The sequence below is a fragment of the Oncorhynchus gorbuscha genome, unplaced genomic scaffold, assembly GCF_021184085.1.
Source record: "Oncorhynchus gorbuscha isolate QuinsamMale2020 ecotype Even-year unplaced genomic scaffold, OgorEven_v1.0 Un_scaffold_1034, whole genome shotgun sequence".
In the NCBI taxonomy this organism is placed as follows: Eukaryota; Metazoa; Chordata; class Actinopteri; order Salmoniformes; family Salmonidae; genus Oncorhynchus; species Oncorhynchus gorbuscha.
The window spans coordinates 46748-64588 of record NW_025745941.1 but is presented as its reverse complement, the minus strand read 5'-3'; the positions used below and the strand labels follow the sequence as shown (position 1 = coordinate 64588).

General features: G+C 46.3%; 1 protein-coding gene across 1 annotated transcript; it reads right to left on the bottom strand.

Annotated features, from left to right (window-relative positions):
* Positions 1–4: 4 nt before the first annotated feature.
* cd247 (CD247 molecule) lies at positions 5–17661 on the bottom strand. Its single transcript, XM_046336376.1, has 7 exons — positions 17374–17661; positions 1598–1698; positions 1432–1479; positions 1264–1338; positions 1130–1159; positions 944–1033; positions 5–634 (listed from the first exon to the last, which is right to left on the bottom strand). The coding sequence occupies exons 1-7, from the start codon at positions 17432–17434 to the stop codon at positions 569–571; spliced, it is 471 nt and encodes a 156-aa protein (XP_046192332.1). The 5' UTR covers positions 17435–17661; the 3' UTR covers positions 5–568.
* Positions 17662–17841: the final 180 nt, after the last annotated feature.

Here is a 17841-nt window from a genome sequence, read left to right as displayed (position 1 = left end):
ATCATCAGATCTTTGTAATGGCTTTATTATAGTGCTGAGGCACATTATTTCTTATAAACACGAGGAAAGTTTACACTGTACACTGTATGCAAAATAACAACCTACATATTTATTCTTTAATTACATTACTCCAGGTATAAACTAGAAAAGCAGTAGCCAATGAGGAAGGGTTGGTGGAATGAGTGTCAGGGTCAAAGGTTACAGACTGGGGGTGTATGGGGAGAAGAGATGAGCTAAAGTGATAAAATATAATCAAGTTCATATATTAAGACAGTTATGAAATTGTTACTGGTGCAAAAGTCTACACATTTTCCAACAAAAGCCTGAAAGATAAAAAGGGAGTAACACAACTGCCAACATACTTTTTACACAACAATGACTGTTGTAGATATCAGTGATTATTAGATGTTGGTGGGTAAATAACTAACTATTCACCAATGGAAAATGATTTGAGAAGAGGGATATGTAACTGTTGCATACAACAACGCTGTAGCAGTATACTGGTTGCAGATAGAAAGGCAAACAGGACGGAGCGCTGGACGAGGCGTGATCCTCCATGATGTTTCTGTTAGCGAGGAGGGAGAGGCTGCATCTGGAGAGAGTCATAGGTATCCTTGGTGGCGGCACTCAAACCCTGATAGAGAGATGGAGGGGGACACAGTCAACTAGGATTGATCCCAAATCTCTCACTAAACCCTTGCCTCATCCACTTTGTTCCAAATCTCTCACTGCACACTTCCTTCCCTCTCATCTACTTCCCTACCACTGTCCCCTCAGAGAGAAACTAATAGTGAAAGGGCTGTTTGTGTATTCGGGCCTTGTTAATTGGTTGGTTTCAGCGGTGGGGGGCGTGGTCAATAGGGAACGTGCAAGTAAGCGTTTCGTTGGACTGTGTGAACCATGTGTATCCTGTGCATCCCACAAATAAACTTCCACTACACACCTGGTACACCTGGTCGTTCTTGTTCCTGCGGCGCTGCTTGTCCTTCACAGCGATCTCCCTGTACGTGTCGTCTGTTGGTTTTTTAAGGGACTGCGGAGGGAAACAGTGAGTTATGAGAAACATCCATATCTATTATAATATCTAAACTAACATGAAATGATACTGTATGTTGGGTAATGCACTTACCGTGTAAGTGTCGTCATTATTCCTGCGATTCTGTGAATAATATAACAAGGTACACAGAATCAGGCTTTTGATGCATGATTGGGGTAATACGAATCTCATTCTTCTACACGACATATAGATCCACACACACTTACATCGCGTGCCGTGGCACTCTCTGGATCTTTTCTGTTTATTCGTCCATAACCGCCCCCGTCCGTAGGTTTCAGATCCTACAAAACACAGGGACAGTGTTCCAGGATCATCAACACAACCCCCCCCTCTGACACACACACACACACACACACACACACGCGACTACTCACAGTGTAGATATCGTCATCCTCCAATATCTTGCCCTTGGACTTGAAGAACTACAAGACAGAGAGATCAGCCAAATATGTTGAGACAATAACTGGTCCTAAAACAACTGGTACCCGTATATCCAGTCAGAGGTTAATCTGCATCTGTGGTGTGTAAACTTGGACTCACTTTCTCTCTGAGCAACAGTCCAGTGATGACGAGACCGTAGAGCAGGAGGAAGCCGTCCAGAATGTAGCAGAGTTTAGGGTCGTACAGTGGGGTCATCGCCTCTGCAGGGGAGAGGTTGACATTAATGAGAACACACACAAACACCCCCGGTAAAACCCACCCCTCACTGGTGGAAAGATTATGTCAGGAAGGTGAATGGAAGTAGGTGTGTGTGTGAGAGTGGGTATGTGTCTATGTGCACTCACTTTCTCACACACACACACACACACACACACACACACACACACACACACACACACACACACACACACACACACACACACACACACACACACACACACACACACACACACACACACACACACACACACGTATAGAACAGAAACAGTTTGTTAACTTTTTCACTTCTCTCTCTCTGTGTGTCTCAGGAAGACAGTCATATGACAGTCAGGCTCAGTGTGGTTTCTGTGACACTAAGCCTTTTTGTGGTGGGGGTGAGTGGAGCTGTATCTAGCTCAGTGGTTTCCTCAGCTGCAACACGTTCTGAGTCTGAGGTGGTGTAACTGCCTATGTGAGCCCCAGGTGTGTGTTTCTGTTACTTATATGGCATCAGCAAAGACCTATTTCCAACTTACTTTGTACCAGGACTGACTAAAGCTTAGAGACCAAATCAGCCACATCCAAACGATAGGCATCGGTCCATGGACTGCAAAACACACCCTCCCCCCTCCTTATCTGTCATTTCCACTAGGACATATCTGATCTAGAAACAGTTTGGCCTCCAAGAGAGAGACTGACGATAAAGACGCAGTCAGGATTACAGAAGCCGATGAAACCCTGTGGTCAGGCCTCAGGATGGCTGAGACACTGAAACACTGTGGTCAGGCCTCAGGATGGCTGAGACACTGAAACACTGTGGTCAGGCCTCAGGATGGCTGAGACACTGAAACACTGTGGTCAGGCCTCAGGATGGCTGAGACACTGAAACACTGTGGTCAGGCCTCAGGATGGCTGAGACACTGAACCACTGTGGTCAGGCCTCAGGATGGCTGAGACACTGAACCACTGTGGTGAGGCCTCAGGATGGCTGAGACACTGAACCACTGTGGTCAGGCCTCAGGATGGCTGAGACACTGAACCACTGTGGTCAGGCCTCAGGATGGCTGAGACACTGAACCACTGTGGTCAGGCCTCAGGATGGCTGAGACACTGAAACACTGTGGTCAGGCCTCAGGATGGCTGAGACACTGAAGCACTGTGGTCAGGCCTCAGGATGGCTGAGACACTGAAACACTGTGGTGAGGCCTTAGGGTGAACTGAGTTTACCTTCAGAGGGACAATAGGAGGAGACCTTCAGCACTGTGAATACAGAGGCAAGTGTGTGTGTGTGTGTGTGTGTGTGTGTGTGTGTGTGTGTGTGTGTGTGTGTGTGTGTGTGTGTGTGTGTGTGTGTGTGTGTGTGTGTGTGTGTGTGTGTGTGTGTGTGTGTGTGTGTGTGTGTGTGTGTGTGTGTGTGTTTCCACATTCAGAAAAGTTCACAATTCTCATTTTTTCCTGATCTGTGTGTCTGGATGATCATGTGACCTCAAGGTAACTGTCTGCATGCACAGAGCCCTTGCTGTTTAGTAATAATACATGTATTTGTAGATGTGGAGATGTTTCTACTACAATCTGCTGTCTACTTGCACCTGCAGTGAATGGGAGAGGAGGCTGTGCAGTAGTCTATATATGTCAGTCAGTGAATGAGAGGAGGCTGTGCAGCAATCTACATGTGTCAGTCAGTGAATGAGAGAGGAGGCTGTGCAGTAGTCTATATATGTCAGTCAGTGAATGAGAGGAGGCTGTGCAGTAGTCTACATGTGTCAGTCAGTGAATGAGAGAGGAGGCTGTGCAGTAGTCTACATGTGTCAGTCAGTGAATGAGAGAGGAGGCTGTGCAGTAGTCTATATATGTCAGTCAGTGAATGAGAGGAGGCTGTGCAGTAGTCTACATGTGTCAGTCAGTGAATGAGAGAGGAGGCTGTGCAGTAGTCTACATGTGTCAGTCAGTGAATGAGAGAGGAGGCTGAGCAGTAGTCTACATGTGTCAGTCAGTGAATGAGAGAGGAGGCTGAGCAGTAGTCTACATGTGTCAGTCAGTGAATGAGAGAGGAGGCTGAGCAGTAGTCTACATGTGTCAGTCAGTGAATGAGAGAGGAGGCTGTGCAGTAGTCTACATGTGTCAGTCAGTGAATGAGAGAGGAGGCTGAGCAGTAGTCTACATGTGTCAGTCAGTGAATGAGAGATGGAGGATATGTGGTCTGATGCACTTGTCCGGCTGCATGAGCAGCACTGTACCACCAGGGTTGTTGAACCAGCCTAAAAGAAAATGGTCCTTCGCCTCATGTCACCTGCACTAAAAGCCATGGCAGAACACAGGATGTGACTCATAGAAGACAGGGTCAGGGCTCCAGTAGCAGACTGGTGCTGGGTCGTATTCACAAGGTACCTGGACGGAAGAAAACAGACAAACACGGAGGAACCACCTGAAATTGTCCAATAATAAACACTTGTTTTCGTTTCCTGTTGCAAAATGTTTTGCTAATGTATGCGCTAATGAAGACGACCCTGTTAGGACCTTGTAGTGTTTCGATGGGGCCCCTCTTACAACAGGAAATGCTTTCTTAGTCTAATCAAGTAATAATGTAATCATTTGGTGAATGTGTTTATCCAAGGAGACTAAAAGATGTACTCAATTCAAAATGTTTGCAGCTTGATGATTGAGTTCAGAATTGAACATTCGGCTGGTTTTCCTTGCCTTTCAGAATCCAAAAAATGTATTTAATTAATTGTGCAAATAATAAAACCTACTGCAACAGCTATAGAACACAGCTAGATTGTATGGTCATTTGTGAATTGTTTCATTGAGGTCTGCTCTGTGTAAAGACTACAGCATCACAATGTCAATGTTATTTCCATTTAAAATGTATTTCCTTCATCCTTCCTGACCCTTTGTCCGTTCTGTCGTTTATCCTCAGAAAGTGGGACGAGGCAGAGCTATTGAAAGTGTGACGGAGGCAGAGCTATTTAAAGTGGGACGGAGGCAGAGCTATTTAAAGTGTGACGGAGGCAGAGCTATTGAAAGTGTGATGGAGGCAGAGCTATTGAAAGTGTGACGGAGGCAGAGCTATTTAAAGTGGGACGGAGGCAGAGCTATTGAAAGTGGGACGGAGGCAGAGCTATTGAAAGTGTGACGGAGGCAGAGCTATTTAAAGTGGGACGGAGGCAGAGCTATTTAAAGTGTGACGGAGGCAGAGTGTTATGCAGGTGAATGAGGACCCAAAAGCGACTTGGCGAAAACAGAGTCTTTAATCCAGTAAAGTAAATCTTCAATACTCCTAGACAAATCGGAGCGGTAAATAAAGCATAAAGAACAATTCCACTCGTAATGACGAGAACAGACTGGAGACTCGATCATAAACTGCAGGTTGCCTCGGGAAGGCACTTGACCGTAGCAGACTCAGACACCTGCTCACCACGCAGCATCTGAGGGAAACACGACACGACAGGGCGATACAAAGACACAGCACGGTGAACAATATACAAGGATCCGACAGGACAGAAACGGAAAACAAGGGGAGAAATAGGGACTCTAATCAGGGGAAAAGATAGGGAACAGGTGTGGAAGACTAAATGATTGATTAGTGGAATAGGAACAGCTGGGAGCAGGAACGGAACGATAGAGAGAAGAGAGAGAGGGAAGGAGAGAGAAAAAGGGGAACGAACCTAAAAAGACCAGCAGGGGGAAAACGAACAGAAGGAAAAGCAAAATGACAAGACAATATAAGACAAAACATGACAGTACCCCCCCCACTCACCGAGCGCCTCCTGGCGCACTCGAGGAGGAATCCTGGCGGCAACGGAGGAAATCATCAATCAGTGAACGGTCCAGCACGTCCAGAGACGGAACCCAACTCCTCTCCTCAGGACCGTAACCCTCCCAATCCACTAAGTATTGGTGACCCCGTCCCCGAGAACGCATGTCCATGATCCTACGTACCTTGTAAATAGGTGCGCTCTCGACAAGGACGGGAGGGGGAGGGAAGACGAACGGGGTGCGAAGAAAGGGCTTGACACAGGAGACATGGAAGACAGGATGGACGCGATGAAGATGTCGCGGAAGAAGCAGTCGCACAGCGACAGGATTGACGACCTGGGAGACACGGAACGGACCAATGAACCGCGGAGTCAACTTACGAGAAGCTGTCGTAAGAGGAAGGTTGCGAGTGGAAAGCCACACTCTCTGGCCGCAACAATACCTTGGACTCTTAATCCTACGTTTATTGGCGGCTCTCACAGTCTGTGCCCTGTAACGGCAAAGTGCAGACCTCACCCTCCTCCAGGTGCGCTCGCAACGTTGGACAAACGCTTGAGCGGAGGGAACGCTGGACTCGGCAAGCTGGGATGAGAACAGAGGAGGCTGGTAACCCAGACTACTCTGAAACGGAGATAACCCGGTAGCAGACGAAGGAAGCGAGTTGTGAGCGTATTCTGCCCAGGGGAGCTGTTCTGCCCAAGACGCAGGGTTTCTGAAGGAAAGGCTGCGTAGTATGCGACCAATCGTCTGATTGGCCCTCTCTGCTTGACCGTTAAACTGGGGATGAAACCCGGAAGAGAGACTGACGGACGCACCAATCAAACGACAGAACTCCCTCCAAAACTGTGACGTGAATTGCGGGCCTCTGTCTGAAACGGCGTCTAACGGGAGGCCATGAATTCTGAACACATTCTCGATGATGATTTGTGCCGTCTCCTTAGCGGAAGGAAGTTTAGCGAGGGGAATGAAATGTGCCGCCTTAGAGAACCTATCGACAACCGTAAGAATCACAGTCTTCCCCGCAGACAAAGGCAGACCGGTAATGAAGTCTAGGGCGATGTGAGACCATGGTCGAGAAGGAATGGGGAGCGGTCTGAGACGACCGGCAGGAGGAGAGTTACCTGACTTAGTCTGCGCGCAGTCCGAACAAGCAGCCACGAAAAGGCGCGTGTCACGCTCCTGAGTCGGCCACCAAAAGCGCTGGCGAATAGAAGCAAGAGTGCCTCGAACACCGGGATGACCAGCTAACTTGGCAGAGTGAGCCCACTGAAGAACAGCCAGACGAGTGGAAACAGGAACAAAAAGAAGGTTACTAGGACAAGCGCGCGGCGACGCAGTGTGCGTGAGTGCTTGCTTAACCTGTCTTTCAATTCCCCAGACTGTCAACCCGACAACACGCCCATAAGGAAGAATCCCCTCGGGATCAGTAGAAGCCACAGAAGAACTAAAAAGACGGGATAAGGCATCAGGCTTGGTGTTCTTGCTACCCGGACGGTAAGAAATCACAAACTCGAAACGAGCGAAAAACAACGCCCAACGAGCTTGACGAGCATTAAGTCGTTTGGCAGAACGGATGTACTCAAGGTTCTTATGGTCTGTCCAAACGACAAAAGGAACGGTCGCCCCCTCCAACCACTGTCGCCATTCGCCTAGGGCTAAGCGGATGGCGAGCAGTTCGCGGTTACCCACATCATAGTTGCTTTCAGATGGCGACAGGCGATGAGAAAAATAAGCGCAAGGATGAACCTTATCGTCAGACTGGAAGCGCTGGGATAGAATGGCTCCCACGCCTACCTCTGAAGCATCAACCTCGACAATGAATTGTCTAGTGACGTCAGGAGTAACGAGGATAGGAGCGGACGTAAAACGTTCTTTTAGAAGATCAAAAGCTCCCTGGGCGGAACCGGACCACTTAAAACACGTCTTGACAGAAGTAAGAGCTGTGAGAGGGGCAGCAACTTGACCGAAATTACGAATGAAACGCCGATAGAAATTAGCGAAACCTAGAAAGCGCTGCAACTCGACACGTGACCTTGGAACGGGCCACTCACTGACAGCTTGGACCTTAGCGGAATCCATCTGAATGCATTCAGCGGAAATAACGGAACCGAGAAAAGTAACGGAGGAGACATGAAAAGAGCACTTCTCAGCCTTCACGTAGAGACAATTCTCTAAAAGGCGCTGGAGAACACGTCGAACGTGCTGAACATGAATCTCGAGTGACGGTGAAAAAATCAGGATATCGTCAAGGTAGACAAAAACAAAGATGTTCAGCATGTCTCTCAGAACATCATTAACTAATGCCTGAAAAACAGCTGGCGCATTGGCGAGACCAAACGGCAGAACCCGGTACTCGAAATGCCCTAACGGAGTGTTAAACGCCGTTTTCCACTCGTCCCCCTCTCTGATGCGCACGAGATGGTAAGCGTTACGGAGGTCCAACTTAGTAAAGCACCTGGCTCCCTGCAGAATCTCGAAGGCTGATGACATAAGGGGAAGCGGATAACGATTCTTAACCGTTATGTCATTCAGCCCTCGATAATCCACGCAGGGGCGCAGAGTACCGTCCTTTTCTTAACAAAAAAGAACCCCGCCCCGGACGGAGAGGAAGAAGGCAATATGGTACCGGCGTCAAGAGACACAGACAAATAATCCTCGAGAGCCTTACGTTCGGGAGCCGACAGAGAGTATAGTCTACCCCGAGGAGGAGTGGTCCCCGGAAGGAGATCAATACTACAATCATACGACCGGTGAGGAGGAAGGGAGTTGGCTCGGGACCGACTGAAGACCGTGCGCAGATCATGATATTCCTCCGGCACTCCTGTCAAATCGCCAGGTTCCTCCTGAGAAGTGGGGACAGAAGAAACGGGAGGGATGGCAGACATTAAACACTTCACATGACAAGAAACGTTCCAGGATAGGATAGAATTACTAGACCAATTAATAGAAGGATTATGACATACTAGCCAGGGATGACCCAAAACAACAGGTGTAAAAGGTGAACGAAAAATCAAAAAAGAAATAGTCTCACTGTGGTTACCAGATACTGTGAGGGTTAAAGGTAGTGTCTCAAATCTGATACTGGGAAGATGACTACCATCTAAGGCGAACATGGGCGTAGGCTTGTCTAACTGTCTGAAAGGAATGTCATGTTTCCGAGCCCATGCTTCGTCCATGAAACAACCCTCAGCCCCAGAGTCTATCAAGGCACTGCATGTAGCACCCGAACCGGTCCAGCGTAGATGGACCGACATAGTAGTACAGGATCTAGATGGAGAGACCTGAGTAGTAGCGCTCACCAGTAGCCCTCCGCTTACTGATGAGCTCTGGCTTTTACTGGACATGAATTGACAAAATGTCCAGCAAGTCCGCAATAGAGACACAGGCGGTTGGTGATCCTCCGTTCCCTCTCCTTAGTCGAGATGCGAATACCTCCCAGCTGCATGGGCTCAGTCTCTGAGCCAGAGGAGGGAGATGGTTGCGATGCGGAGCAGGGAAACACCGTTGACGCGAGCTCTCTTCCACGAGCTTGGTGACGAAGATCTACCCGTCGTTCTATGCGGATGGCGAGAGCAATCAAAGAGTCCACACTGGAAGGAACCTCCCGGGAGAGAATCTCATCTTTAACCACTGCGTGGAGTCCCTCCAGAAAACGAGCGAGCAGCGCCGGCTCGTTCCAGTCACTAGAGGCAGCAAGAGTGCGAAACTCTATAGAGTAATCCGTTATGGATCGATCACCTTGGCATAGGGAAGCCAGGGCCCTAGAAGCCTCCCTACCAAAAACTGAACGGTCAAAAACCCGAATCATCTCCTCTTTAAAGTTCTGGTAATTGTTAGAACAATCAGCCCTTGCCTCCCAGATAGCTGTGCCCCACTCTCGAGCCCGGCCAGTAAGGAGTGAAATGACGTAAGCAACCCGAGCTCTCTCTCTAGAGTATGTGTTGGGTTGGAGAGAGAACACAATATCACACTGGGTGAGAAAGGAGCGGCACTCCGTGGGCTGCCCGGAGTAGCAAGGTGGGTTATTAACCCTAGGTTCCGGAGGCTCGGCAGACCAGGAAGTAACAGGTGGCACGAGATGAAGACTCTGGAACTGTCCAGAGAGGTCGGAAACCTGAGCGGCCAGGTTCTCCACGGCATGACGAGCAGCAGACAATTCCTGCTCGTGTCTGCCGAGCATGGCTCCTTGGATCTCGACGGCAGTGTTACGAGCGTCTGTAGTCGCTGGGTCCATTCTTTGGTCGGATCCTTCTGTTATGCAGGTGAATGAGGACCCAAAAGCGACTTGGCGAAAACAGAGTCTTTAATCCAGTAAAGTAAATCTTCAATACTCCTAGACAAATCGGAGCGGTAAATAAAGCATAAAGAACAATTCCACTCGTAATGACGAGAACAGACTGGAGACTCGATCATAAACTGCAGGTTGCCTCGGGAAGGCACTTGACCGTAGCAGACTCAGACACCTGCTCACCACGCAGCATCTGAGGGAAACACGACACGACAGGGCGATACAAAGACACAGCACGGTGAACAATATACAAGGATCCGACAGGACAGAAACGGAAAACAAGGGGAGAAATAGGGACTCTAATCAGGGGAAAAGATAGGGAACAGGTGTGGAAGACTAAATGATTGATTAGGGGAATAGGAACAGCTGGGAGCAGGAACGGAACGATAGAGAGAAGAGAGAGAGGGAAGGAGAGAGAAAAAGGGGAACGAACCTAAAAAGACAAGCAGGGGGAAAACGAACAGAAGGAAAAGCAAAATGACAAGACAATATAAGACAAAACATGACACAGAGCTATTGAAAGTGGGACGGAGGCAGAGCTATTGAAAGTGTGACGAGGCAGAGCTATTGAAAGTGTGACGGAGGCAGAGCTATTGAAAGTGTGACGGAGGCAGAGCTATTGAAAGTGTGACGGAGGCAGAGCTATTGAAAGTGTGACGGAGGCAGAGCTATTGAAAGTGTGACGGAGGCAGAGCTATTGAAAGTGGGATGGAGGCAGAGCTATTGAAAGTGGGACGAGGCAGAGCTATTGAAAGTGGGATGGAGGCAGAGCTATTGAAAGTGGGACGGAGGCAGAGCTATTGAAAGTGGGACGGAAGCAGAGCTATTGAAAGTGTGACGGAGGCAGAGCTATTGAAAGTGGGACGGAGGCAGAGCTATTGAAAGTGGGACGGAGGCAGAGCTATTGAAAGTGGGACGGAGGCAGAGCTGTTGAAAGTGGGACGGATGCAGAGCTATTGAAAGTGTGACGGATGCAGAGCTATTGAAAGTGTGACGGATGCAGAGCTATTGAAAGTGTGACGGATGCAGAGCTATTGAAAGTGTGACGAGGCAGAGCTATTGAAAGTGGGACGGAGGCAGAGCTATTGAAAGTGGGACGGAGGCAGAGCTATTGAAAGTGGGACGGAGGCAGAGCTATTGAAAGTGGGACGGAGGCAGAGCTATTGAAAGTGGGACGGAGGCAGGGGTATTGAATGTCTGGAATCAGAAGCATAAAGTTGTACCCTGACCCTTAAAACAAAGTCCTACAGGTCCTGTGTGGGATTGTTCCTGCAGTCTTAGGTCAACATAATATACACTGAGTGTACAAATATTAGGAACACCTTCCCAATATTGAGTTGCACCACCTTTTGCCCTCAGAATCGCCTCAAATCGTTGGGGCATGTCGAAAGCGTTCCACAGGGGTGCTGGCCCATGTTGACTCCATTCTTGATACACACGGTAAACTGTTGAGCATAAAAAACCCAGCAGCGTTGAAGTTCTTGACACAAACCGGTGTGTCTGGCACCTACCACCATACCCTGTTCAAAGGCACTTAAATGTTTTGTTTTGCCCATTCACCCTCTGAATGGCACAGACACAATCCATGTCTCAATTCTCTCAAGGCTTAAAAATCCTTCTTTAACCCATCTCCTCCCCTTCATCTACACTGATTGAAGTGGATTTAACAAGTGACATCAATAAGGGATCACAGCTTCACCTGGTCAGAGTAGGTGTTCCTAATGTTTTGTACACTCAGTGTAAACGGTAGAGACTGAGGCACGGTGCACAGCTTCACCTGGTCAGTCTGTCATGGAAAGAGCAGGTGTTCCTAATGTTTTGTACACTCAATGTAAACGGTAGACTGAGGCACGGTGCACAGCTTCACCTGGTCAGTCTGTCATGGAAAGAGCAGGTGTTCCTAATGTTTTGTACACTCAGTGTAAACAGTAGAGACTGAGGCACGGTGCACAGCTTCACCTGGTCAGTCTGTCATGGAAAGAGCAGGTGTTCCTAATGTTTTGTACACTCAGTGTAAACGGTAGAGACTGAGGCACGGTGCACAGCTTCACCTGGTCAGTCTGTCATGGAAAGAGCAGGTGTTCCTAATGTTTTGTACACTCAGTGTAAACGGTAGAGACTGAGGCACGGTGCACAGCTTCACCTGGTCAGTCTGTCATGGAAAGAGCAGGTGTTCCTAATGTTTTGTACACTCAGTGTAAACGGTAGAGACTGAGGCACGGTGCACAGCGTTGCACACCGCATCAACTGTATTGACTTGACTTTTTTGTATAATGTATGTAAACTCTGGCTTCAATCAGATCAAGGGTTAACCGGCGATAGCAGACACCCGCATAGAGGATGTTTTGCCGTTGTCGAAGGAGGTGGAACTGCATTGGAGCTGTCAAATTGGCGAGCAGCTGCTCTTGCGATCATTGTCACGAAGCCACACTGTCCCACTGGCGTTAGAAGTTCAGAAGGAGAACGTGGAGGCTGTATAGAAATGATGACGCTCACATTGAAAAACATTCAAGGTAGCCTAGTGGTTAGAGCGTTGGACTAGTAACCGAAAGGTTGCAAGTTCGAATCCCCGAGCTGACAAGGTACAAATCTGTCGTTCTGCCCCTGAACAGGCAGTTAACCCACTGTTCCTAAGCAGTCATTGAAAATAAGAATTTGTTCTTAACTGACTTGCCTAGTAAAATAAAGGTAAAAAAAAATAGTTTCTATCATCATAATGGAGGTGTAGATCACATCTCACATTCCACCGTTGTGACTTAGAAACAAGGCTGCATGGGATTTCTGCTCATGCCACTCCGTGCAGCCAATGGCAATGTCCGCTTTAGGTATAATGCCAGGAGGCGCTTGTGGATTTGACAGCTCCTAACGCAGTCCTACTTCTCCGGCACCGCCGAAACGACCGCTGTGCGGATGTTTGCTAAAGCGGATCTGAATGAATAGAGCAGTTTGTGTACATTCTGTTTCTCTCACTATATATTGTTAATTGCTAGCAGCACCAAGTCATATTCTGGGCATGTGTAGGAATAAAAGATGATTCTGATGTTTAACGACAGATGGCCCACAGTTTACTGAGTGGAATTGGACATTGAGTGACTGACTAAATGAACAGTCTTTGCTCTGTGTTTGTAGCACATTTTAATGTGTACATACTACAAAACAACATTTACAATGAGGTCATTCAGTAAAAATTTTATTTGTTTTCAGTAACTTTTTGTCTTTTGACCTAGGAGGGAGACGTTTCCACTATCACTAGCACTGCCATGATCGTGGCTGTGGGCGCCTCACAGACAGTCTCTCCCTTCCCACCACAGGTAAACCTTAGTGTGGTTAAAGCCTCCTCAGGGGCCTCTGCAGAAAGGGCCAAACACATGTGGCAGGAACAGCAATACTTTGTCTCCACTTCAAAGTACTTGCTCCAGATAGTTCATCACGTTAAGGTTGACATTAAAAAATTGATCTGTGTTCATCATTACTTCATACTCAAATGTGATGATTTATAGCACCATATTTTGTGCAATACTTCCATTGTTCAACGCATTTACATGTGAACAAGTGAAGGTTAACCCTGATTACATGTTGTGCACCTTAGGTTAGGGTCAACTACACCCACACTCCAAACTGACCTACAGGGCTATGGAGAAACCACATGTCCTGTAAGAGGCCTACTGACAGGAAATTAAATGTAATGTGATTAACCCCAGCACCATGAAACGTGAGCTATGATTACGGTCAAGTACTAGATCCCAGATCATCGTGAAGTGATATCTGACACAGGAAGCTTTGAGTGTGAAGCTGTCAGTGAGAGGCTGGGGGGGGGGGGGGGGGGCATGGATACAGGTGGTGGGGGGCATGGATACAGGTGGTGGGGGGAGGGTGTATCAGACCTGACATGATGAGCTCCGCAGGTTGTTTCCTAATAACTATTTAAGAAACGGCTGCGTCGCTACAAGACCATATCTCGGTCTCTCTCTCTGCATTGCGGTCAGAGTTCGTATCTCAAACCCTAATATATTGCACAATTTTGAGTGTGTGAATGTATGCATGTGAATTTGCAAGAAAAAATATTTTACACAGAAATATTGGAATTTGTCAACGTTGTGTGGGAACCTAGCCTGTTTTTCACTGAGTATGTGAATCCAACATTGATTATTACATTAAGGGGAGAGTTCATTTTGAAATAGCCCACCCATAAAACAAGGATTGTGTGTTTGATTGAATAGTAGCCTTAGTCCATCTCAGGACTGACCAGTGCAGTGGCCACAAGTAAACGGTGACAATTTGAATGTAAAGGTCAAAGGTTACAAGCTTTTTAATTGTTGTTAAAGAGTTTGCTGCGGAGGTCTTTTATTGCCAACTTTAGCGTAATGTACTGCAGTGACCGTGTTGATGGAACATACCATCTATCTACTGGTCTCATAAAAGGAAACTGACTGAAATCTTTGTTTTGATAGATTATTTTGCAGTGTGGTGACATCAACATCTGTCATTTCTCGGTAGAAGTTTGTTGGAAAGAGAGAATCAAGTAGGTGTGTTAAAATCCTTGTTTAAAAAGTAACACTCAGCAACTTTGATGTACCGTCATTGAGTGATTTGATTTCACCCACGGAAAACTCTTTTGGAAGACGTGAATACATTTCCATTCAGCTTTTGCCTCTGAAGACAGACTGTTTATGTTTCAATTACATAATCAGATGATTTGAGTAGTAAAAAAACATGTTTTTTTATTTTCAGAGATTGTTGATCAGTCTTTAGAGCCTGTTGAGCAATGATAGCATAGTTTAGTTTAACACGCAGGCCAATATTAAGGGTGCAATTTAGCTGGATGAATTGCATTAAAACATTTTGAATAGACCATTGCATTTTTTAGATAAAGATTCTGCAAATCAACACATATGTAATTTTACATAAACTGCATCTTAAACCCCAAAAGTTGCTCACTGTGATGAAATAAATATCACTACATGTCATTTCAGATTTTATGGACCTGCCTTTGTCATTGGGATTTAATTAGTTAATAGTGTAACTGGTAGTATCAACTTTCAAACTCTTGTGTTGTTGAGAGTGGAAACAGAAGGCCCTCCTACATGGTTCTCTGTCTCAGTGGGACATGAGTGAGACACAACCCCAACCCTGTCATGGTTACAGTAATGTATCTCACACCAAACACTGTGTTCTATGACGGGTTCAAAAACAAAGCTTCCCCAAAATGGCACAGCCAACTGGCAGAAAGGAGAGAACCGCTGACTGAAAATTAAATGGAGAGGTTGAAATACATCGATTGATTCTCTAATGCAAACATTAATGAGCAAATCATAAAGCGCAAAGTGGAGAAGCTATTGACAACACTGACACGTTCTCTAATAAGTGTGAAGAGGACTTGTCCAGTAAGGCAGTATATCGTAATCTAAACATCTTTACTGTCCAAATAGGACACTTTTATATTGTCCAAAAGAACCCACCATTATTTAAACGCATAGTACAGTAACCAGAAAACTTTCCAGCTTTTTAAATTGAATATCTAAATAAAGAGTTGACCATTGACCGTCATTCACACGCATACGAACGCACACGCATTCTACACACAACTTGTAATATTGTTGTATTATACATTTTGTATTGTAAATATGTATTGGTGTAATAATGTTATATGATGTATGGTTTTATATTTTGTTTTATGTGTAATGTAAGTGTCTTAATGTGTTTGGACCCCAGGAAGAGTAGCTAATGGCAGCAGCTAATGGGGGATCTCTAATAAATACAAATTGGTTGACAACGGGGCCCGAGCGCTCACACAAACAGTCACACATACTGTAGACTAGCCTACGTCGCCGACACTGCCTCTGCAAAATCAGAAATGTACAATTATGAAATAAATATTTTTAAATGAAGTAATCATTAGCAATTTCGTTGTTAGCGTGAACCAATCCAAAATATATTTCTGCATTAGATATTCTTCAAGTGACCCCTCACCCTCTGTCTTTGAGAGAAAAATAAAAAAAAGTTGAAAAAGTCTAATCATGATGCTCTCTCTCCTCCCTTTCTAAACCTTACCATAACCTTTATTTCACTTGTTGTGTTCTGATTACATTACCCTTTCTGGTAGAACATTACGGCACAGTGCTAAGTGATAATGACAAGGTAATGGTATATATAATGGTATATAATGGTATATAGCTACTCACAACGAAAACAGTATTTGTCCAGATAGACTATCCCTAATTTCAATATAATAATATTATTATTATTGATTGAGAGTAATGCACCACATACTTTGCACTATATTATAAACTGGGTGGTTCGAGCCCTGAATACGGATTGGCTGAAAGCCGTGATATTTGAGACCGTATAACAAAACATTTATTTTGACTGTTCTAATTACATGTCTAGAAGAAAAAGAAACGCACACCTATTAAGACGAGGTGCTGGCTAGCGGAGTAGAAACTTGAAAATAAAAAAAGAGCCGCACACTCTAGGAGCTCAGATGCAAACATTTAATTACCAACGTTTCGACAGCCGAGCTGTCTTCATCAGGGTATAATCCATCAGGGTATAATGTTGGCATCTGAGCTCCTAGAGTGTGCGGCTCTCTTTTCTTTTCAAACTAATTACATGTCTAACCAGTTTATACCAGCAATAAGGTACCTCAGGGGTTTGTGGTTTATGGCCAATATACCACGGATAAGGGCTTTATCCAGGCACTCTGCGTTGCGTCGTGCATACGAACAACCCTTAACCGTGTTGTATTGGCCATACACTACACCCTCTTCAGGCCTTATTTCTTAAACAATACAACAACAATACCGTAACTTACACTGACAGTGAGGGTTTGAGAATGACTGTTGGAACAGGAAACAAGAATATGATCATTTTACTGGAATTAACAAATCTATGTAGATGTTTTAAATTGGAGTGTTTAAAAAAAAATTCAATCTGTCTCCTTTGATGAGAGAACACAGCAGAGTGGACGGAGACAGCATCATGTGTATTCTCCACATGATCAAAACCCAACTCAAAGTCAGAGCCGGGTCTCTGTCCGTCTGTTCACTTGTGTACAATACAGATCACACACACTTCACAGTAATGTAACATTGGAAATCCAATCCAAACCAACGTGAGGGCATTGACACGATGGAGAGAGTAGTAAATGTGGTAGTAAAAAGTCCCTCCATTCAGGGCCAAGAAGTTAAATATGGGTCAAGTTAGCATGTCCTCTAACAATATGCCCTGGTTCTAAACACCTGTGTGAGAATCTGGAACTGGTGTTTATTAAACCCTCTATATGACTACAGTGCTGTGTTTTGCTCTCCCTCAGTTGTCTTTTCCTGCTTCATCAAAGATGGCCGCCTCTTGTTGAGAAAGGGAGGACACCACCGTGAGTGAGCGGTGTTTAACCCAGCGGGATTCAAAGCACCGTGCAGGCCTCATAGGTAGTACGACTCCATTTGAGTAGGTGCCTGTACAGCTGTATAATGGTCTATAATGAGTAAACTAGACTTTCAGCTAAATACTACAGAGTTACACCAGCTCTTTGATGATACCAGGTTGTTGGAGGCTTCAGATGGTTGAGCACCGATTGGCAGGGGTCAGGGATGAGCCCAGGTGCAAAGAGAAACAGGGTTTGGAGGAGTCTTACCGACATAGGGTAGTGTAGTAGACAGGACCAGCAGGCCTCCCGTCCACTTCAGAGGGTCCATCGCTCCTCTCTGGATGGGTGCGGTCGAGCCCCTTCTCTTAGAAACCGTCCCACACTCCTCTCTGCTGTCTTTCTGGGCCTTGGGGGATGATGGCCCTCCAAAGCTGGGTTTTGTGGGCAACCTCTCGTTCTCCTGTCTCTCTCTGTGTTGGGGTGGTGTTGTCCTCCTACAGCAGCTGCTTGAGGCTGAGTGATGCCTCGACTCGCTGGCGGCTCCTCGCCTTAGCGTACAGGAAGTGGCTTAGTGTTGCTCCACCTGGTTACACAAGACAGACACACACGCCTCTCTCAGCCTGGCCTACACTTCCCTTATCCTCAACTATAAAGACATGGCTCCTTCTCATTACTCAGAGGAGGCACTTCCTGTCAATGTTGAGAGGAATATGTTTTTGACTGAAGGGCTGTGTG